This window comes from Dendrobates tinctorius, unplaced genomic scaffold (assembly GCF_039654945.1).
Source record: "Dendrobates tinctorius isolate UK_male_01 unplaced genomic scaffold, ASM3965494v1 ptg000079l, whole genome shotgun sequence".
Taxonomy (NCBI): domain Eukaryota; kingdom Metazoa; phylum Chordata; class Amphibia; order Anura; family Dendrobatidae; genus Dendrobates; species Dendrobates tinctorius.
Window position 1 is genome coordinate 29,481,406 of NW_027361747.1, and position 24,147 is coordinate 29,505,552.

At 44.3% G+C, this 24,147-nt stretch overlaps 2 protein-coding genes across 4 annotated transcripts in view; both read right to left on the reverse strand.

The window, feature by feature from the left end:
• ASAH1 (N-acylsphingosine amidohydrolase 1) overlaps positions 1-12,980 on the reverse strand; it is a 64,723-nt gene extending 51,743 nt beyond the window's left edge. Inside the window, exons 1-4 of one of the 2 annotated variants that reach the window (XM_073583654.1) lie at positions 12,824-12,980; positions 9,965-10,011; positions 2,807-2,897; positions 1,818-1,904 (exon numbers count right to left, since the gene is read on the reverse strand). In XM_073583654.1, the coding sequence (XP_073439755.1) occupies positions 1,818-1,904; positions 2,807-2,897; positions 9,965-10,011; positions 12,824-12,910 (312 nt within the window). In that variant the 5' untranslated portion in view covers positions 12,911-12,980. The remainder of the gene's footprint in view (positions 1-1,817; positions 1,905-2,806; positions 2,898-9,964; positions 10,012-12,823) is intronic. The other variant, XM_073583655.1, reaches the window with a different exon arrangement.
• A 9,116-nt stretch (positions 12,981-22,096) lies between these two features.
• The window catches only part of FRG1 (FSHD region gene 1), a 39,830-nt gene continuing 37,779 nt past the window's right edge, over positions 22,097-24,147 (reverse strand). For both annotated transcript variants that reach the window (XM_073583656.1, XM_073583657.1), the window contains one exon: positions 22,097-22,253. In XM_073583656.1, the coding sequence (XP_073439757.1) occupies positions 22,217-22,253 (37 nt within the window). In that variant the 3' untranslated portion in view covers positions 22,097-22,216. The remainder of the gene's footprint in view (positions 22,254-24,147) is intronic.

Consider the following 24,147-nt stretch of genomic DNA (forward strand, 5'->3'; position numbering starts at 1 on the left):
CAGCCCGTAGAGAACGGCAGCATCATCTGATGCTGCAGTTCTCTACCCAAGATCGTCGTGGGACACACTCGTGGACTGCTTCGGATCGTGGGTGAGTATTTTTGTGGTTTGTTATGGTAATATTTATTCCGGAAAAGACAATGGCTTCGGGGAACAATGTGACAAGTATTGGTAAGTATGTTACTCTATGTTATATGTACTGTATGTCTATGTATGTATTGTATGAGTGTATTGTATGTATGTAGTATATATGTGGTATGTATGTAGCATGTATGTAGTATGTATGTAGCATGCATGCAGCATGCAGTATGTATGTAGCATGCATGTAGTATATATGTAGCATGTATGTAGCATATATGTAGCATATATGTAGTATATATGTAGTATATATGTAGCATATATGTAGCATATATGTAGCATATATGTAGCATGTATGTAGTATGTATGTGGTATGTATGTGGCATGTATGTGGCATGTAGTATGTATGTAGCATGCATGTAGCATGCATGTAGTATGTATGTAGCATGCATGTATGTAGTATGTATGTAGCATGTATGTAGTATGTATGTAGCATGTAGTATGTATGTAGTATGTATGTGGTATGTATGTAGCATGTAGTATGTATGTAGCATGCATGTAGCATGCATGTATGTAGCATGCATGTAGCATGCATGTAGCATGCATGTAGCATGCATGTAGCATGTATGTAGCATGTATGTAGCATGTATGTAGCATGCATGTAGCATGTATGTAGCATGTATGTAGCATGTATGTAGCATATATGTAGCATATATGTAGCATATATGTAGCATATATGTAGTATGTATGTATCATGTAGTATGTATGTAGCATGCATGTAGTATATATGTAGTATGTATGTAGCATGCATGTAGTATATATGTAGTATGTATGTAGCATGTAGTATGTATGTATGTAGTATTTTTTTTTTTTTTTTAACATTTAACACATTAGCCGGATGATGGGACTACTACTGTCCCATCATTGGCTAATGTGTCAATCACTGTCATGGTAGCAGGCATCGCCAGATGGGACTTGTAGTCCCATCGGACGATGCTTGCACAGACCCCCGGACATCAGCACAGCCCCCCGGCAGGCCGGTACAGACCCCCACAGGGTGCACAGACCACCGGCAGGCCGGCACAGCCCCCCGGCAGGCCGGTACAGCCCCCCGGCAGGCCGGTACAGACCCCCACAGGGTGCACAGACCACCGGCAGGCCGGCACAGCCCCCCGGCAGGCCGGTACCGACCCCGGGCAGTCCACACAGCCCCCCGGCAGAGACCCCCGGAAGGCCCGAAATGACGGCGCATCATGATGCGCACACACCGCGCATCATGATGACGTCAGGCCGTCAATCAACTTTGAACTTCCGATTCCGATGCCGAATTCCGATATTGAAAAAAATATCGGAAGTCGGTATCGGAATTCCGATACAGCAAGTATCGGCCGATACCCGATACTTGCGGTATCGGAATGCTCAACACTACTTACTAGTGAAGAATAGAATATAGACCATGTATCAGGGCTCTGATGACGGCTCTTGATGGGAAGCAGCGTAACAAATGCTTTATTTTTTTTTTTTTTTTCAGACCATTACACATCACCTGGGCCTGATGGGCGCTGTCATTGTAATTCATGCAATGGATCTGACTGACATAAGTGGAAGCCACAACGTTGGTGTGATCGGAGGTGAACCGTGATTCCTTTCTAAGCCCCTAAAACCTAGACCAGGCCATCAGTGATAAGACCACCTCTATTCCCGCACACATCAATGAGACATCAGCACGGTAAACTTACCAATTTAGTGTCTACCAAGTCAATGAGTTTCTCACTATGGAAGAAAAATTTCACAAGATCCTTAATTTGCTGAATCATTGCGGTTAGCTGTGGGAAATAAAAAATGAGTAAGTAAGGTGAAAGAAAAATACAGTCATAAAACGGTTATACAGGACTACAGAAGCAGGGCTGCTTTCTTCCACAGACTCCACCGCACCTGTATGTAGACTGGGTCTGGTATTTCAGCTCATTTACAAATAGACCCCAACTAAAGATTCTGCGAGTAACTAAAAATTAACTTTTATTTGATAATGTATTACGAGTACATTTACAAAGCAACAAGGTTTGTTGTATTGGTCACTATATGGAATTCTATTGGTCTCGAGAAGTAATGAGGGGGGATCAATCCACCCATCATTTAATGGATCCACAACTAAAAGATGTATGTAATTTTATTATATCCACTTTGTAGTGTAGCATTGGTAGACATTATTTTCATAATCTATTACCATAATTTGATATATTGTTGTGTATGTCTAGGATTCAATTACTGTGGAATTACTAATCTGATAACCCCTCGTTTATATTGCTTTTACACTGGTATAGCTCTCAATCCTATAGATTCACTCCTATGTCTCCTGCACTGTGTGGCCGCAGACTATCCCGCACTGCCTGTTAGGACCGCTACAACACCTTGTTATTTAAAACCTATAGCCAGCTACTGGCAAGCTGGCTGGAGGTATATATTATATACACACAAAGCTACGCTAGTAAACTCAGCCATATGCCCAGGCAATTTCCCCCCCACACACACACACACACACACACACAAGAACCTGAAAGAATACTTAGATTTTAAGTTGACCAAGGGAACTATCTGCACAGATCTTGTACAGTCATCAGTAATCCTGTTCTTTCCTACATATAGGTTTTTAAGAAAAAGTCGTATATTCCAACAATAATATCTGTTGACATCTCCATAAACAACACTGCAGACTTTCCACACTCACAGGCTGTTTCTTATCGGCTATTATCTTCTGCCATCTTTCCCTTGGTGCGTGGTCCAGATTTACGGTGTACCATGGTACATTTCCTTGGTATCTGTAAGGGCAGCAACAGTTATGAAGAAGAAATGTTTTGTTTGTTTTGTTTTTTAAATTGATGACATTTGTCCCATTCTCTGAATAGAAGGGGTGTCAGGCAGCCGATCCCCATATCCTATGGGCAGGAACTGTGGCTCTACCATTTACAGTCTTTTCTGAGAGCATGTAGTTATAGATAACTTGTACTATTTTAATGGGACAATTTCTAAAACAGAAAAAAAACAAACACATTTTTAAAGTTGTACAATATATTGTGAGCAGATGGGCATTAATTACCAGGCTAGCCCATGTATCCATGCATCTCCCCAACACCCCAGTGTTGTACCATTCATTATTTCACCTTCTGTGCGCTGAGAACTACACTGTCCAACTGCTAATGGATGCAGTTATGGCATATCCTGCGGCAATTCCCAACGCCGGACAAAATAACATGCCTCAAGTTGTTTAAAAGCAAAAACCCGGTGACAGATTCCCAATATGTAATCTGAAAGGAGAATAACGTAGTGACAGAACGGAGTGTTATGGCACACAGAATGTGTGTGTTCTCATCTTAATTGTTCTGCTTCCAAATTGAATGTGAGATTTTACGGCCGGAGAAATCAGGACAAATGCGAGCAATTGTCTCTCAAATTATTTCTGATTTCCAGAAGTGTACAACATTTTATAGCAAAAATCAGGCGGTTTTAGTGCATTACATCATAGGTCTTTCCAAGTTAATTGATATCACAAATTACTATTGATCTCACATGTTCTATATCATTATCTTTGTTACTATATAATCATTACTCTAGTGAGTATTGCTTCTAGCCTAACCTAGTTTCGATGGAACTAGGTGGATTATACAACTTTCTAAAATCCATGTCAGCATCAGCAAATCTCAAGGTAATAATAATACATTTTCTATAGCGCCGACATATTCCGCAGCACTTTACATTTCAGAGGGGACTTGTACAGATGATAGACATTACAGCATAACAATAGTCACATAGGTGATGACAGATACCAAGAGGAATGAGGGCCCTGCTCGCAAGCTTACAATCTATGAGGAAAAAAGGGGAGACACGAAAGGTGGATGGTAACAGTTGCCCTGATTGTATGGACCAGCCATAATGTTAAGTGTGTAACAGTACAGACACAGAGGGCTAATGGATGCATAAAGCATGTGGGAACATGATGCGGGGAACCTGGTTATGGTAAAACTTTTGACTGTGCCACACAGGGATAGATTAGGTTAATGTGTTGAGGCGATAGGCCAGTCTGAATAAATTTGTTTTCAGGGCACGCTTAAAATTATAGGGATTGGGGACGATAAATCACCAGGAGAAACAAAGAAGACATACATTAAAAGCAGGGATCACCCATAGAAAAATTATCAATTTTATTACATGAGATATACAAGACACCAAAAAAAAAAAAAAAAAAAGATTAAAAACATTTAAAATAGACAAAGGTTATTAGCATAACCTATAACCCTGGGAGCAATAACAAGCCCTACAAAACACCACCCGGTTATATACATATAATGTGTGTGGCAAGTCCACATAACAGATATAATATGTATAATACACTAAGCCCTATACAAAGGATCTAGATATATAATATGGCAAGGTACATCAATTTAAATATGCCAAGAGCCAAATCCTAAATGCAGATATTTAGGAGTATGCATTAGGGGCAGGGCTGTGGAGTCGGAGTCGTGGAGTCGGAGTCGGTGCTCATTTTGGTGGAGTCGGAGTCGGAGTCGGTATAAAATGGACCGACTCCTAAAATATATAATAAATTGGGTACAGTAGTTCAATGCAGGATGTACTGAATATTTTTTCATAGGAGTTTGGGAAAGTTATGAAATGTCCTATAAATGGCTGTTATATTCCTGATCTAAGGCTACATTCACACACAGTGTTTTTCCTGTGTTTTTTGAGGATACGTTTTTCAGCTGCAAAAGCTGATCATCTTTTTAAAAAACTGCATCACCTGAAAGGTTTTTGAGCTCATAGATAATGTTTTCAATAGCAAAAGCAGATTAGAAATCTGCTCTATCTATCCATTTATCCATATCTGTCTATCCATATCGTATCTGTACCAAAAAGAATGAAAACCGGGTAGTACACCAATATATATTCTGTTCTATCTAAATATCTTGATTATTGGATCATAAAAATGATTAAATGTCTGAGGTTCACATTGTACTACAATACATTTTTCACTTAAATATAAGCAATATGTGTGGGAGTCGGAGTCGTGGAGTCGGAGTCGGAGTAAGGGAAATTGAGGAGTCGGAGTCGCAAGTTTGGCTTACCGACTCCACAGCCCTGATTCGGGGGGCAAAAAGAAACACAATGGGTATGGTTGGCTTTATGCAGCAAATTTAACCTACATGCAAATATTTAGGCAAGGGGAAGGAGGAAACAGGGGTATAAGTATATGAAAATACACACCATAAAAGTTCTAAATAAATCAGAATGGAATATTGTGGCATCAAATAATGGTCCAGTATAGTGAACTATAGTAAAGGTCACTATATTAACCCGTGTTCAAAAATTCAAAGAGGAACTATAGGGTTAACCAAAACCAGAGTGTGTAGCAAGATAAGAAATACACCTCCCCTCCCATATACTTTACCACCCAAGGCAGCAGGCAGATAGAATAATGACGGACATGCTCATTGAGTACAAATAACCATCATGCATAAAAATGGTGTAGGAGGACCAGGGATTGCTCCCATAACCCGACGCGTGTCGTCACAACTGTGACTTCATTGTGCCCCTTGCTACACACTCTGGTTTTGGTTAACCCTATAGTTCCTCTTTGAATTCATCTGCATTTAGGATTTGGCTCTTGGCGTATTTAAATTGATGTACCTTGCCATATTATATATCTAGATCCTTTGTGTAGGGCTTAGTGTATTATACATATTATATCTGTTATGTGGACTTGCCACACACATTATATGTATATAACCGGGTGGTGTTTTGTAGGGCTTGTTATTGCTCCCAGGGTTATAGGTTATGCTAATAACCTTTGTCTATTGTAAATGTTTTTAATGTCTTGTATATCTCATGTAATAAAATTGATAATTTTTCTATGGTGATCCCTGCTTTTGATGTATGTCTTCTTTGTTTCGCCTGGTGATTTATATGTAAATTTTTTGACATACTGTGGTTGGATCCCTCCCAATTAATCTTACTATTGATGGTGCCCTCCGCATCCCTCTAGACAGGGATTGGGGACTACTCGTATTGACCTGGGAAGTGCATTCCAAAGAATTGGCGCAGCACGTGTATATTCTTGGAGACGGGAGTGGGAGGTTCTGATTATTAAGGATGCTAACCTCAGGTCATCAGCAGAATGAAGGGCACGGGTAGGGTGGTAGACTGAAACAAGGGAGGAGATGTAGGGTGGTGCTGAGCCATGGAGAGCTTTGTGGGTGAGGGTAATAAGTTTGTACTGGATTCTGGAGTGGATGGGTAGCCAGTGTAAGGACTGGCACAAGGTAGAGGCATCGGTGTAACGATTGGCGTGGAATATGATCCTGGCTGCAGCATTGAAGACAGATTGGAGGGGGGAAAGTTTGGTAAGAGGGAGACTGATTAGAAGAGAGTTACAACAGTCGAGACGAGAATGAATAAGAGAAACAGTAAGAGTTTTTGTGGAGTCAAAGGTAAGAAAAGGTTGAATTCTAGAAATTTTTTGAGATGCAGATAACAAGAGCGAGCCAGTGATCGGATGTGGGGGGCAAAGGAAAGCTCGGAGTCAAGTATGACCCCAAGACAGCGGGCATGTTGCTGGGAAGTAATAGTGGAACCACACACAGAAATGGCAATGTCGGGTATAGGTACATTTGTAGAGGGAGGAAACACAAGGAGTTCAGTCTTTGACAGGTTCAGTTTCAGATAAAGTGAGGACATGATGTTAGACTAAGCGTTTAGACAATCGCTGGTGTTTTCTAAAAAGGCAGGAGTGATGTCATGAGAGGAAGCGTATAATTGGGTGTCATCAGCATAGAGATGGTACTGGAAACCAAATCTACTGATTGTTTGACCAATAGGGGCAGTGTACAAAGAGAAGAGGAGGGGGCCTAGGACTGATCCTTGATGAACCCCAACAGTAAGGGGAAGATGAGAGGAGGAGGAGCCAGCAAAAGATACAGTAATGGAGCGCTCAGAGAGATAGGAGGAAAACCAGGAGAGAACGGTGTCCTTGATGCCGATGGAGCGGAGCATAGTGAGGAGAAGCTGATGATCCATAGTGTCGAATGCTGCAGAGAGGAGATCCAAGTGAATTAGCATGGAATAGTGACCTTTAGATTTAGCTGTTAGTAGATCATTAGAGACTTTTGTGAGGGCAGTTTCAGAAGAGTGTAGAGAGCGGAAACCGGATTGGAGAGGGTCGAGAAGAGAGTTATCAAAGAGATAGCAGATAAGACGGGAGTGGACCAGGCGTTCCAGGAGTTTAGAGATGAAGGGAAGATTAGAGACAGGTCTATAGTTAGCGGCACAGTTTTGGTCGAGGGATGGTTTTTTAAGTAGTGGATGTATCGATGGCATGCTTAAATAAGGAGGGAAAGATACCAGAAGAGAGAGAGGTTAAATATTTTAGTTAGGCGAGTGGTGACAGCAGGGGAAAGGGACTGGAGGAGATGTGACGGAAATGGGTCACTGGTGCAGGTGGTTGGGCGAGAAGATGCAAGGAGCCTGCTTACTTCTTCTTCTGTGACTGGTTCAAAATCAGAGAGTGAGCTAGATGCAGTGGGGGAGGGAGGACAGTGCATGGTATGAGGTGATTGGGAGATAATTTCCTGTCGGATATGGCCAATTTTTTCTTTGAAGTAATTGGCCAGATCGTCAGCTTGGAGCTCCATGGTTGGGGCCTGTACTCTTGGGTTGAGTAGGGAATGAAAAGTGCCAAAGAGACGTTTAGGGTTATTGGACAGTGAGGTGATGAGGGTGTTGAAATAGGTTTGTTTGGAGAGGTGAAGGGCAGTGTTGTATGTTCTAAGCATAAACTTATAATGGGTGAAATCTTCGTGTAGATTGGATTTTCTCCATAGACGTTCAGCACACCTGGAGCACCGCTGCAGGAAACGTGTTTGCAGGGTGTGCCAGGGTTGTCGCTGTCTTTGACGTGTTGTTCTAAGTATAGGGGGTGCAAATTCATCCCGGCAGTTTGAAGTGTTTCATTGTAATGCTTCAATGCAGAATCAGGACATGAGAGGGAGGAGATAGGGGCCAATGAAGATGCAAGTTCTTCATAAGTTTCTGGGTGTTAATGGCCTGTATGTTTCTATAAGTATGGACAGTGGGGGTGACCTGAGACGCCTGGCAGTTCTTGATAGAGAATGAAAGAAGGTTGTGATCAGAGAGCGGGAGAGGGGAGTTTGTGAAATCATCCACTGCACAAAGCTGGGAGAAGACCAAGGTACATCAGAAATATCTTAAAGGTACATGATTCTAATATTCAGCAAAGCGTCCATATAAACTTATAGGTTTTATTCTTGTATATATTCATATGCCATATATTCTCCCCTTAACAGGAGACCTTGATTCCAGTAAATTATCACTTGCTAGTCTGCTTGCTGTCATTCTGGTAAAATCATTGTTTATCTGCTGCAGATCTAGCAGTTCTCTGAATGCCGAGCTCTGTATAGTCTCGCCCACATCACTGATCTACACCATGTCCACAGAAAGCTGCCAATAAGTGGTGAGGGTGGGATTACAAAGAGCAGGGGGACAAGGAGGCACAAGACAAAATCCAGTGTTTTATCAACAGGAGATTAGTAAAACCGCAAGAGCAGTCCAGTAAGTGACACACCGATGTAATCAGGGTCTATGCCCCTACATCATGCTGCTATCAGATTACATATCAAAATCCTGTTGACAGATTCAATTGCTCATATAGATTCTGCTCTCAATCAATGACAACAGCAGTTGAATCCGCTTATTCCCGCTGAGCTTGCACTACCGCCTACTGGCACCTTCTGCAGTGTCATCTTTAGGTGCTGATGGATTAACCCCTTTACGACCTTAGACATATCCATACGTCCTGGCTGGGAAGAGGTTTCCGACTTTGGAGGTATAGATACGTCCTGGCGAAAATGTGGCACCATGACGATGGTGATTGTATTAAGGTGCCTGCTGATTCTGACAGCAGGGTACCTGTGCTCGCTGCCACACTGAACAGCCAATCACAACGATATCAGGCAATGAGATTGCCTAAAAACGGAACGCCAGCTTATGATCGGTGCTGTTATACCACCAATCATAGGCTGGTGCTAGGCCACGGCACTGCTTGGAGCGATCGGACAATGACGTCCCATCACACCAAACAGCGAGCAAAGATGCGATCTGGACTCAAAGAGACTGCTCTGCCCAATCCCACCTCATTCTAGCTCAGAGACGTGGCGGGTGTAGGACCCTGACCAGTCACACATTGACGAGCTATCCTTAGGATATGTCAATGAAAAAGTAGTGGACAACATCTTTAAGACGCTGTAAGAGAGCTAATAAAGCCCAACAGTGCCCCCCATAACAGTGCCAGATTTTTATTTATTTATTTTTTTTAAAGGAAACTGACTCATACTTTATAGGGGTTTTCCTGGTATAAAAGTTTTTTTTTTTATGCCTTTGGGGTTCACGTAGGTAAAAATGAATAAACTTGGCTGATAACAGCCCTCTGCCGAATCCAGAACCGCTTCTCCAGCCTTAACTTTCAACCTGTAAAGCGCTGTGGAATATGTTGGCGCTATATAAAAATAAAGATTATTTATTATTATTACTGCCAAGCAGCAGCAGAGATATCACAACAGCAGCCCACATGACCACCGCTGAAAACTAGCGGCTTCAGTGGTGATGCAGTTGTAGTCAGCATGAGTAACACACAGTGCAGATGAGATGGCGGGTTGCACCCACTGGTTATGTCTGGCACCTGCTTATTACCGTCTATAGAGGTAACAGCAGATGGAGGGAAGTCAGAGCCGGCTCACAGTCGGACAACTCAGAAACCAGATGTAATCTACTAAAAGTACCGGATTAGGGTTTCCTTCCTATAAAGGGTAACGGTGCTTACGTTGGTCCACTGGGGGGGTACGTTCCACTTCTGCAATCTTCTGTGTACTGAAACAAGACATTTCCAGCAGTGAGGTCATTATGTCTTACTTATCCCTGTGACTATATTATTGGATATTCTATAGTAATTTAAAAGCAAACAACATGCAGAAGTCTGCAGGGACTGCAGTGTGCACAGCCAGAGATACATTCCGACAAGAGTTTTTGAGCCCTCCTGCCAAGAGAAAGCCATCGCATTCAGAAGCGTCCATTTCACTACCTAAGCCAATGATGGAGAATTACCTCTGAACTCATGTTCACTCCCCGGCAGGAAGCCGCGAGCGGTCCACGCTCTGTACAGGAGGTATTACATGCAGAACACGGGCCGGAGCCGTCCTGCGGAGAGGCGAGTTCAGACATCGTGTGTCTCTTCTGCTATGGCGACACGTTCCCTGTAATCCCCCCTAACGCACGGGGTACTGCTGGCTTTGTCTATCTGACAGCGGCACAATAGTTCTGGTGCCCATCGTCTCACCCATAGGTGCAATCTACTGACCCCCAAACCACCCTCTATACCTGGGCTCCGTTATTGTACTATGTACTGCGTTACTTTAGCATCGCAGGCTCAATTCCACTAAGGGGACGAATAAAAGTAAAAACGTATTTTAAAAAAGTGCTTAAAAAAATATTACTAAATAATAATAAAGTTAAATGACCAATCTTTTTCTAATTAAAAAATAAAAATGTAAAATATAAACACAGAATTTAACATATTTTAATGAACTGTACACAATGGTAACAGCACTATTTACCAAAATATAAAAATATTTTTATTGGGTTTTTTTCTCCCTACTTCGTATTGTTCTTTAACCAATTTTTAGCATAGAAGAGACCTGACGAGAGTGCTGAGGAGAGTGCTGACGTCCTGGGGACTGACAGGTCTCTCCTTGCATACAGACATGGCTGAGACCTGTCACTAACTGCTCCAGCCTCTTCCTATAGTCCCAGACGGTTTATGTCCAGGAACTATTGCGGTCTCTCCTGCGCTCCCCGCCTGGAATCTAAGGACAGATTTCCTTCACACAGACACAACCGAATACACCAGTGACATGCAGGAAGCCATCTCCAGCCTAGAGCGCCCTCACCTGCTCAGAGATGATGCTGAAGCGCTAGACAGTTTCCTGTTTTATTCAGGAAGAACAATGTTTGTTTATTAATTATTATTTCCCAGGTTTTTTTTTTTATATTATAGCCAGCACGGTTCGTGTCCAGTCAAAGGGGGGCACAGTACGTGTGCGCCATTTTCAGTTGGGGGGGGGCACGGGACGCGAGTGCTGTTTCCAGTCGGGGGGGGGAGGGCCACAGGACGCGGCGCCATTTCCGGTTGGGGGGGCACGGTACGTGAGTGCTGTTTCAAGTCGGGGGGCACAGGACGCGTGCGCCATTTCCAGTTGGGAGGGAAAGGGACGCAAGCGCCGTTTCCAGTCAGAGGGGGGGGGGGGGGGCATGAGACGAGAGTGCCATTTCCAGTCAGAGGGGGGCATGGGACGCAAGCGCCATTTAAAGTCAGGGGCACGGGACGCGAGCGCCATATAAAGTCGGGGGCACGGGACGCGAGCGCCATTTCCAGTTGGGAAGGGGGCACGGGACACGAGCACCATTTCCAGTCTGGGGGGGCATGGGACGCGAGCGCCATTTCCAGTACGGGGGGGGGGGGGGGAAACAGGACGCAAGTGCCATTTCCAGTCTGGGGGGGGGCATGGGACGCGAGCGCCATTTCCAGTACAGCGGGGGCATGGGACGCGAGCGCCATTTCCAGTACGGGGGGGGGCATGGGACGCGAGCGCCATTTCCAGTACAGCGGGGGCATGGGACGCGAGCGCCATTTCCAGTACGGGAGGGCATGGGACGTGAGCGCCCTCCCTTGTTGGAGGGCACAGAATTTTTTTTTGCCCATTTTGAAAACATACATTGAAGTTGTTCTCAAGGTAAAAGTTGTCCATGTTTTTTCCGCCTGCGGATTCAAAGGAACAAAGGCTTTGTGCACACGTAGTTTTTTTGGTGTGCGGATTTTGGAGAGAAAACCGCAGGTAAATCCGCAGGACAAAAGTCCTGCGGTTTATCTGCGGTTTTAGGCTGTGTGCACACGTTGCGGATTTTGCTGCGGTGTACAGTACCATTATTCCCTATGGGAATCAAAAACCGCAGTGCAGACGGTGCAGATTTTTCCGTGCGGATTATCTGCGGTTTTCAATCTGCAGAAAGAATTGACATGTCAATTCTTTCTGCGGATTCTCCTGCGGTTTGCCATCTCCTCCATTGAGGAGATGAAAAACCGCAGGGCAAAACCACAGAGCAATCCGCAGGTCTTTTGACCTGCGGTTTCACCTGCGGATTTTACAAAATCCACGCAGATGAATCTGCACCTAATCCGCAGCGTGTGCACACAGCCTTACACCTCATAAAGGATGAGGTGTAAAACCGCAGCGTTTCTGCACCAAACAATTGACATGCTGCAGATTGTAAACCGCAGCAAAACCGCACGGAAAATCCGCAGCATGTGCACAGCGTTTTTTAATTTCCATAGGGAATAAAGGTACTGTACAACGCAGCAGAATCCGCACCGTGTGCACATACCAGCTGCGGAACATGACAGTAGAGGAGTTGTGTAATCCCCATTATAACGTACAGCGACAAGGGCGGGAGACGCTCTCCGAGCACACAGACCTCTGTGGTAACAGCGCCCCCGTACATACACGGCATACACAGACATGCCTCTGCTGATCACCGCACACTGCACCACCCGGAAGCGGCTCTCAGCGCAACAACCCGTGACAAGCCCCCCTGCCCGGTGCAGACATTGCCGCGGGGTCCCACTCACCGGGGGCACGTCCTGGGCCAGGCAGGCGACACATAATGTGAGCAGCAGGCAGGACACCAGCGCGGAGCCCGGCATCACCCCCGACATCGCCCGAGATAATCTACCCAGCGCTCTAACCTCAATGTCATATGACCACGACCGGGAGGTACCAATTACCAATAAAGGGGAGGCTCAGTGTGTCACATGGTGCGATCACTACCCTGGGCAGAGTGTAGGGGAGGAGTCAGTGTCACTGTCCCGAGAGCGAGCACCACAGTGCAGCTGCAGCACAGAGCACACGTTTCTGGAAGGTGGAGAGAGGAGGAGAGCAACTGTGGGGGATTATCTGCGGGGAAGTGTGGAACAGTCGGGTCGCCCCCCCCCCCCATACACAGACAGGCACCTAGAGAGTGCCCCCATACACAGACAGGCACCTAGAGAGTGCCCCCCCATACACAGACAGGCACCTAGAGAGTGCCCCCCAATACACAGAGACAGTCACCTAGAGAGTGCCCCCCAATACACAGAGACAGTCACCTAGAGAGTGCCCCCCAATACACAGACAGGCACCTAGAGAGTGCCCCCCATACACAGACAGGCACCTAGAGAGTGCCCCCATACACAGACAGGCACCTAGAGAGTGCCCCCATACACAGACAGGCACCTAGAGAGTGCCCCCATACACAGACAGGCACCTAGAAAGTGCCCCCCAATACACAGAGACAGTCACCTAGAAAGTGCCCCATACAGAGAGGCAGTCACCTAGAGTGCCCCCATACAGACAGTCACCTAGAGAGTGCCCCCTTACACAGAGACAGTCACCTAGAGTGCCCCCCTACACAGTCACCTAGAGAGTGCCCCCCCAGTCACCTAGAGTGCCCCCATACAGAGAGACAGTCACCTAGAGTGCCCCCCATACACAGTCACCTAGAGAGTGCCCCCATACAGAGAGACAGTCACCTAGAGAGTGCCCTCCAATACACAGAGACAGGCACCTAGAGAGTGCCTCCCTTACACATACAGTCACCTACAGAGTGCCCCCCTTACACATAGACTGTCACCTACAGAGTGCCTCCCTTACACAGAGACAGGCACCTAGAGAGTGCCCTCTAATACACAGACAGGCACCTAGAGAGTTTCCCCCTTACACAGAGACAGTCACCTAGAGAGTGCCCCCATACACAGGCACCTAGAGTGTGCCCCCATACAGAGAGACAGGCACCTAGAGTGTGCCCCCATACAGAGAGACAGTCACCTAGAGAGTTCCCCCATACAGAGACAGTCACCTAGAGAGTGCCCCCCTTACAATCACCTAGAGTGCCCCCATACAGAGAGACAGTCACCTAGAGAGTGCCTCCCAATACACAGAGACAGGCACCTAGAGAGTGCCCTCTAATACACAGAGACAGGCACCTAGAGAGTTCCCCCCTTACACAGAGACAGTCACCTACAGAGTGCCCCCTAACAGACAGTCACCTAGAGAGTGCACCCCTTACACAGAGACAGTCACCTACAGAGTGCCCCCCTTACACAGAGACAGTCACCTAGAGCGTGTACCCCTTAAACAGAGACAGTCACCTAAAGAGTGCCCCCATACACAGACAGTCACCTAGAGAGTGCCCCCATACACAGTCACCTAGAGTGCCCCCCATACAGAGAGACAGTCACCTAGAGAGTGCCCCCTTACACAGTCACCTAGAGAGTGCCCCCATACAGAGAGACAGTCACCTAGAGAGTGCCCCCATACAGAGAGACAGTCACTTAGAGAGTGCCCCCATACAGAGAGACAGTCACCTAGAGAGTGCCCCCTTGCACAGAGACAGTCACTTAGAGAGTGCCCCCATACACAGTCACCTAGAGTGTCCCCCATACACAGTTACCTAGAGTGCCCCCATACACAGAGACAGTCACCTAGAGTGCCCCCATATAGAGAGCGTCACCTAGAGTGCCCCCCATACACAGTCACCTAGAGTGCCCCCATACAGAGAGACAGTCACCTAGAGAGTACCCCCTTACACAGTAACCTAGAGAGTGCCCCCTTACACAGAGACAGTCACCTAGAGAGTGCCCCCATACAGTCACCTAGAGAGTGCCCCCCATACACAGTTACCTAGAGAGTGCCCCCATACACAGAGACAGTCACCTAGAGAGTGCCCCCATACACAGTCACCTAGAGTGCCCCCATACAGAGACAGTCACCTAGAGAGTACCCCCTTACACAGTAACCTAGAGAGAGCCCCCATACACAGAGACAAGCACCTAGAGAGTGCCCCCATACACAGTCACTAGAGACCCCCAGACATCATCCCCTGCTTAGTCCTCTGCCATTGGCTCCCCAGAGCTCTATATGATCTGCGTCCGTTACATGCATCTCATACATGGCACCCAGGACCCTTCCCTGGCAAGTACCACATTATAACAGCACTTTCCACTATCATAGTTGGAGAATGGATGGGATCACTGCTCTCAGACAGCTATACATTTTTTTCAGTCACCCATGATGGCACCACAAGAGGGGATCCGCCCTTCAAGGACAGGAAACCTTCAAGATAAAAAGGAGGCTTCTCTCTCCGCATCAGTTGGTTTCCTGTCCTTGATGGGAAATTCTCAGTAAAGGCGTGGATATGTGGAGTCGTTTCCAGACAGAACTTTTTGCCTCCAAAAACAACACTCAGATCATGGAAGACAGGGTGATTTTTAGACTGGACCCAGCAGCTTTCATAGGACACAGGAGATAGTATCGTCATCCTTTAGTTCCAATCCCAGCAATCAGGAGAGGCTACACACCCTAGATGACAGGAGGTGCTTACTGTGGTATCTAGAGGTGACAGAACCCTGGAGGAAGCAAAGGGCTCTATTTGTATCTTTCCAGGGAGCTAGGAAGGGCTTTAGAGTGTCTAAACGGACCTTGGCGAGATGGGTTGGAGAGGCTATCAAGCTAGCCTATGTTACTGCAGGCAGGGCCATTCCTGAAGGTCTAAAGGCCCATTACACGAGAGCCATGGTGACATCCTGGGCGGAGAAAACAGACGCCTCCATCAACCAGATCTGTAAGGCACATGGTCTTCTCCGTCCACCTTATTTAAGCAATGCAGGCTGGATCCATCAGGCTCCTCTGTTCTCACATTTGGTAGAAGGGTTCTATAGGCTGTGGTCCCTCCCTAAGAATGTAAGTCTCTGTAATTCTCTCGTGGTGCCGTCATGGGTGACTGAAAAACACAGATATTACTTACCGGTAATGTCTTTTTTTGTAACCCATGACGGCTCCCTTATATTTCCTCCCTATCTAATCACTCTTTTTGGCCCAGCGAATCTTCATTTTGTTTATTCACTCCCTTTGGGTTTTGATGGTTAAGAGTGAATAAGAATATACTGTAGATATGATTTGTGTGTGCACACTAACCTGGGAGTTTCCTCTCGTGCTCTGTAAACCTAGGAGAGAGGAGCCACCCACTTTATCCTCAAGGTTTCCTCCCCTCTCTCGTGGTGCCGTCATGGGTTATGAAAAAAACACATTACCGGTAAGTATCCGTGTTTTTGGGGTATTGACAAAGACTTGTTTGCTCGGGGTCCTAGAACTCTTCAGTTCAACCCCACTGGTATACCGGCGACCCTTCCAGTCATGGTCAAGCCTAGGTATGCTTCTGAGCAGGAATCATTAGTTTCCAGGCATAAGGGTGTGTGCACACTTTGCGGATCCGCAGCTGATTTGGTCCTGCGGTGTACAGTACCGTATAGTCAATGTAAAATAAAAACCGCTGTGCACATGCTGCGGAAAAATCCACGCAGAAACACAGCGGATTTGAATCCGCAGCATGTCAATTCTTTGTGTGGAATCCACAGCGTTTTTACAACTGCTCCATTATAGAAATTCGCAGGAGTAAAAACGCAGGGGAAATCCGCAGGTAAAACGCAGGTCGTTTTACCTGCAGATTAAGCAAAATCTGCAATGGAATCCGCAACGTGTGCACATACCCTAAAGGTCATGTCTGATGACACCAGGGCTACTGACCTCTACCATAGGTGACGGTTCCTGTTTTGGGGAACTTCTGTTATTAGTTGTGGTTGTCCGGCTCATAGCCGTGTGACTCGCCTCATGATCCGCTGTAAACGATGACACAACTGATTGTTGCTTCATATCGAGCCCAATATCTCAGCGTGACCCGGTGGGCGGCTCAATTATCTACAGTAACGGATTGAGTTATGGTGAAACCTCTCACAAGTGATGTTAGATGGCAGCGAGAGGAGGGTTTGTTCACTCCTGAATAGTGTTGAGCGATACCATCAGATACCATCCAATACGATATTTTAGGGTATCAGCCCGATACGGAAAAAAGTATCGGGTATCGCCGATTCCGATACCGGAAGTCCCATTCAAGTCTATGGGACTTCCGGTATCGGAATAAGAAAAACCCTTTTCTCTCCTAATACAGCCTCTTGGGGGGGGGGTGTACGGACCTTCCGGGGGTCTGTGCGGACTGCCGGTGGTCTGTGCAGGCTGCGGGGGGCTGTGCCGGCCTGCCCTTGGTCTGTACCAACTGCCCGGGTGTCTGTGCAGGCTGCGGGGGGCTGTGCCGGCCTACCGGTGGTCTGTGCAGGCTGCGGGGGGCTGTGCCGGCCTGCCGGTGGTCTGTACCGACTGCCCGGGGGTCTGTGCAGACTGCGGGGGTCTGTGCAGGATCGTCCGATGGGACTACAAGTCCCATCGGGCGATGCCTGCTACCATGACGGTGATTGACACATTAGCCAATGATGGGACAGTAGTAGTCCCATCATCCGGCTAATGTGTTGAATGTACAAAAAAAAAAAAAATACATGCTACATACATACATGCTACATACATACTGCATGCAACATACATACCACATATATACCACATGCATGCAACATACAAATATACTACATGCAACATAAATACTACATATATACTACATGCATGCAACATACATATATACTACATGCATGCAACATACATATATACTACATGCATGCAACATACATATATACCACATGCATGCAACATATATATACCACATGCATGCAACATACATATATACCACATGCATGCAACATACATATATACCACATGCATGCAACATACATATATACCACATGCATGCAACATACATATATACCACATATATACTACATGCATGCAACATACATACTACATGCAGGCAACATACATATATACTACATATATACTACATGCATGCAACATACATATATACTACATGCATGCAACATACATATATACTACATGCATGCAACATACATATATACTACATGCATGCAACATACATATATACTACATGCATGCAACATACATATATACTACATGCATGCAACATGCATACTATATATACCACATATATACTACAAGCATGCAACATACATATATACTACATGCATGCAACATATATACTACATGCATGCAACATATATATAATACATATATACTACATGCAACATACATACTACATACATACTACATATATACCACATGCATGCAACATACATATATACTACATGCATGCTACATATATACCACATGCATGCAACATACATATATACTAAATGCAACATGCATACTACATGCATGCAACATACATACTACATATATACCACATGCATGCAACATGCATACTATATATATACCACATATATACTACATGCATGCAACATACATATATACTACATATATACCACATATATACTACATGCATGCAACATATATATAATACATATATACTACATGCAACATACATCATAGATACTACATATACCACATATATACCACATGCATGCAACATACATATATACAACATATATACTACATGCATGCAACATATATATACTACATACAATACATTCATACAATACATACATATAGACATACAGTACATATAACAGAGTACATACTCACCATCACTTGTCACTTTGATCCCCGAAGCCATTGTCATTTTTGGAATAAATATTAAAATAACAAACAAACAATATACTCCCTGATCCGCAGAAATCCACGAGAGTCCCACGACAATCTTGCGTGGAGAACTGCAGCATCAGCTGATGCTACTGTTCTCTATGGGGCCCAGGAAACCAGTGTCGGGAGGTAGGTATCCTTCCGCCCTGTATTCCTCCGCCAATGTAAAAAAAAAAAAAAGTCCCTAGTCTCACTTTATGGCAAAAGCTGCATGGGAAATTTTTCACACAGCAATGCCATAAAATGAGACTAGGGACTTTTTTTTTTTCTTTACAGTGGCGGAGGAATACAGGACGGAAGGATACCTACCTCCCGACACTGGTTTCCTGGAGCCCGTAGAGAACGGTAGCATCATCTGATGCTGCTGTTCTCCACGCAAGATCGTTGTGGGACACCCGTGGACTTCTGCGGATCAGGGGTGAGTATATTTGTGCTTTGTTATTTTAATATTTATTCCATAGATGACAATGGCTTCGGGGATCAAAGTGACAAGTGATGGTGAGTATGTACTCTGTTATATGTACTGTATGTCTATATGTATGTATTGTATGAATTTATTGTATGTAGTATATATGTATGTTGCATGCATGTAGTATATATGTAGTATGCATGTTGCATGTAGTATATATGTATGTTGCATGCATGTAGTATATATGTGGTATATATGTAGTATGCATGTTGCATGCATGTAGTATATATGTATGTTGTATGAATGTAGTATATATGTGGTATATATGTAGTATGCATGTTGCATGTAGTATATATGTATGTTGCATGCATGTAGTATATATATAGTATGCATGTTGCATGCATGTGGTATATATGTAGTATGTATGTTGCATGCATGTTGCATGTAGTATATATGTATGTTGCATGCATGTAGTATATATGTGGTATATATGTAGTATGCATGTAGTATATATGTAGTATGCATGTATGTAGTATATATGTATGTTGCATGCATGTGGTATATATGTATGTTGCATGCATGTAGTATATATGTAGTATTTATGTTGCATGTAGTATATTTGTATGTTGCATGCATGTAGTAAATATGTAGTATTTATGTTGCATGTAGTATATTTGTATGTTGCATGCATGTGGTATATATGTAGTATGCATGTTGCATGCATGTGGTATATATGTAATATGCATGTTGCATGCATGTGGTATATATGTAGTATGTATGTATGTTGCATGCATGTAGTATGTAGCATGTAGTTTGTTTGTTTTTTACATTCAACACATAGGCCGGATGATGGGACTACTACTGTCCCATCATTGGCTAATGTGTCAATCACCGTCATGGTAGCAGGCCCCCGGAAGGCCCGAACTGACGGCGCATCATGATGCGCACAGACTGCGCATCATGATGACGTCATTTCGGCAGCCAATCAGAGCCACAGCAGTGGCTCTTTGCATTATGGGAACTTCCGATTCCAATATTGAAAAAATATCGGTACTCGGTATCGGAATTCCGATACAGCGAATATCGGCCGATACCCGATATTTGCAGTATCGGAATGCTCAACACTACTCCTGAAGGAATAATCAGTGCTGGCCCACGTTAATAGACATCGCATTTTAGCTTTTATTCAATGCCCCGCAGTGGCCGCCCTTCTTAACCCTTGCATTTTTCTTTGCACTTTATCTTTTTGTATGAAAAAAGTGATGGGAACAGAACAGAGAATGACATTGGTCTGTGTGCTATGTAGTGTAACATGGACAGCACATGTAGCTATAATACGCTCGTCTGAACGATCCCTTCAAGAGTTAATGGAGAAGGATAAAGCTCTGGTCACCGTCCTCGCCGCCATTTACAACAGAGAATGTCAGCCACAATTCAGTTGACCTGTAGGTGGTCTGTCAGGTTTCCGCAGCAATGAAAGGCCTGCAGACCACCATCCTGGGGGAAGCACGCCAATAAAATAAACGGTTTTTACCCAGTTTTCCCTCTCTTCTGGTGAATGTGTTGTGAGGTGTAGGATTATCTTGTGTAAAAGAACAAAACAATGAAGCATAAACGGTGAGAACACATTCAACGATGAAAGGTTTCACAGGACAATTACAATGACTTCTTAAAGGGGGTATTCCCATATGGGACATTTATGGCATTTAATAAAGGTCCAGTAGACATGAACCCACCGCTGGCACTTGATCTCTCCCCAGTGCACACTGAGGATTGGAGAGGTGGCTGCTGCACATTCATCGCTTTCTTTGTTCATTTTAATGGGAGCTCCAAAAATTGGACCCTCTCATTTTACCAAGGCGCCACATGAGACCATAACTGTTGATGAGGGTTGAACCATTAGGCTGAAATTAATTCTATTCAATATTAACATGTTAATTATAATTATTATTGTATATTAATTGAATCACAAAATATACAGCAGAATTAACTATGCCAACATCCTCTATATACCGTATGACCCCACACAGCCTCCTTATACACAGTATGAGCCTACAAAGTCCCTCTATGTATTTTTGCTTTGCTTAATGTCTGCAGAGCGCTGCAGAATATATATCAACGATGTCCCCATTGGGGCTCACAATCCAAATTCAATATAAGTAGGTCATTGGAGTTTGGAAGGAAACTAGAGAACCCAGAGGAAACCCACCTAAACAAGGGGAGAACATACTCCTTGTTGATGTGGCACACATCCCACATACTTCGCTCCTGTTTCACTGACGCTCTGCTCTGGTCTATGTTGTGTGGAAAGCAGACACGATGTAGTGATGTCATCAAGTCTACTGCCTCAGTCGCACACGCTGATTGTTGGAAGAAGGACCTGGCCGATCCCTCCACCATAATGTTCACTGCTAGGTGCATCCTGAAGCCCCGGAAGAAGCTGAATGCGAAACGTGCGTTGGGGTGAGGAGGGACACTGAGGTTTCTGTGTGGCTGCAATCTTCACCGCTTTACCTGCTGTCCTGGTAATATGTACTGCTTTTTTTTTTATACATTCTTGTTTTAGCATTCCAGCTTGATTCATTGTGCATTATCTGAGCTCTTATACATCACTGACTTTTATTTTATTGGCCAGAGCTTAATATTGGGGTTTGTATTGCCAGATGTTGAGCACGCAGTTCAATGTCCCCCCTAGTTAGGGCATTCTGATACTATATATTCATTTTTATCATGTGTTAAGTTTTTAATCTTATTATAAATAAAGCATTGTAATTTTTAATATTAGCTACTTTCTGGATCTCTTCATTCGGCATTTTGAGATATGTGAGTCTGATTTTGTTGGTTTCTGTTGTGAAGTGCCAGCCCCTCTTGCTTACTGGACATCCTCATATAAGCACAAACATTATTTGCTGTTGTTTTTTTTAATAAAAATCTTTATTGTACTATACAGTTAGATTCAAAAACAATAAGGAAAGAAAAAACAGATTTTCTCCATCCCCAGCGTAACAGGATAGACTTGTCATCACTTGCAGTATCGATCTGCTTTTAATTTTGATCTCCTGTAAGAACAGAAAAAAATGCAGAAGAGGCTGAAAACACAAGTATCATGTAATTCAAAGATTTAGACTTTGTAGTACGAATGCGTTATTTGTGGCTGTCACTATGGACACAACATCGACAGAAGGATTGGGAAGGTACTCCAGAACGGACCTCTTAGGCCCCATTTAGCTCATGCCAAATGTGTGTCCTTTGGGCATCTGATGGGCCGATGTAAACTTTTTACTACTCTATATAAGTGTAGCTTGTTTTTCTATATAGAAGCATCCAACAAAAATAAATATACTTTGCTGTATGTCTACGTAATATGGCAGCCTACTGCATCCAGTTGAATAGGGCAAAGATATAAGCTAGGTGTTTCTCATGTAAGGTGCCATTCACATTGCATTTAGCCCCTTCTGTTGAACAGGCTGTAGAGAACAATGAGACACTGAGGGCAAATGGACACTTCTTTCCTACAGGCACAAAAATGTAGCGGGCTGTGCGTGATCTAGAGTCCACTTGAACACTGTTTGTCTTACTGAAAGCTATGGCTCCATTGGAGGTTCCCAAAAAATGAGATTCACCTGACCTGCTAAAACACCCAACAGAAGGGGCAAAAAGCAATGTGAAATGTCCTAAATATCAAACACATTATGAATATTCCTGTAATACTGCAGTTTGTCATTTTTCTATCGGGTGCCTAAATTTTGAGATTTTTTTATATCCTAGACAGCCCATTAATTAGGCGACTATATAAATGATTCTGATAATTGTTATACCATCCTAGGAGCATTACATCATTCAGTATGGAATTTTTACAGGGAAATGTAATGTTAAAGGGTCATTTGCAGAGTTAGTCATCCCCTATCCATATCGGTCTGATTGCTGCGGTCCGATCACGAGTGACGCACTATTGAGTGACGAATGCAGACTTCACCTAAGCTCCATGAACTGTCTGTGCCGGGAATAGTAAGCGTTATACTCAGCTTTCTCCCACAGACAATGAATGGAGCTGACTTCAAGCAGGAGTCCCTCCCTCCGCTCCATTCTCATGATTATGGAGCCCTGTGAGTGTCATTAAACCCCCAACAATCTGTAAATTATCTCCAATTCTTTGGAAAGGGAATAACCTCTAAATCATTGGGACTTGGTAAAAATCAGACAGACATACAGTGGGGAAAAAAAGTATTTAGTCAGTCAGCAATAGTGCAAGTTCCACCACTTAAAAAAATGAGAGGCGTCTGTAATTTACATCATAGGTAGACCACAACTATGGGAGACAAACAGAGAAAAAAAAATCCAGAAAATCACATTGTCTGTTTTTTTTTCATTTTATTTGCATATTATGGTGGAAAATAAGTATTTGGTCAGAAACAAGCAATCAAGATTTCTGGCTCTCACAGACCTGTAACTTCTTTAAGAGTCTCCTCTTTCCTCCACACATTACCTGTAGTAATGGCACCTGTTTAAACTTGTAATCAGTATAAAAAGACACCTGTGCACACCCTCAAACAGTCTGACTCCAAACTCCACTATGGTGAAGACCAAAGAGCTGTCAAAGGACACCAGAAACAAAATTGTAGCCCTGCACCAGGCTGGGAAGACTGAATCTGCAATAGCCAACCAGCTTGGAGTGAAGAAATCAACTGTGGGAGCAATAATTAGAAAATGGAAGACATACAAGACCACTGATAATCTCCCTCGATCTGGTGCTCCACGCAAAATCCCACCCCGTGGGGTCAGAATGATCACAAGAACGGTGAGCAAAAATCCCAGAACCACGCGGGGGGACCTAGTGAATGAACTGCAGAGAGCTGGGACCAATGTAACAAGGCCTACCATAAGTAACACACTACGCCACCATGGACTCAGATCCTGCAGTGCCAGACGTGTCCCACTGCTTAAGCCTGTACA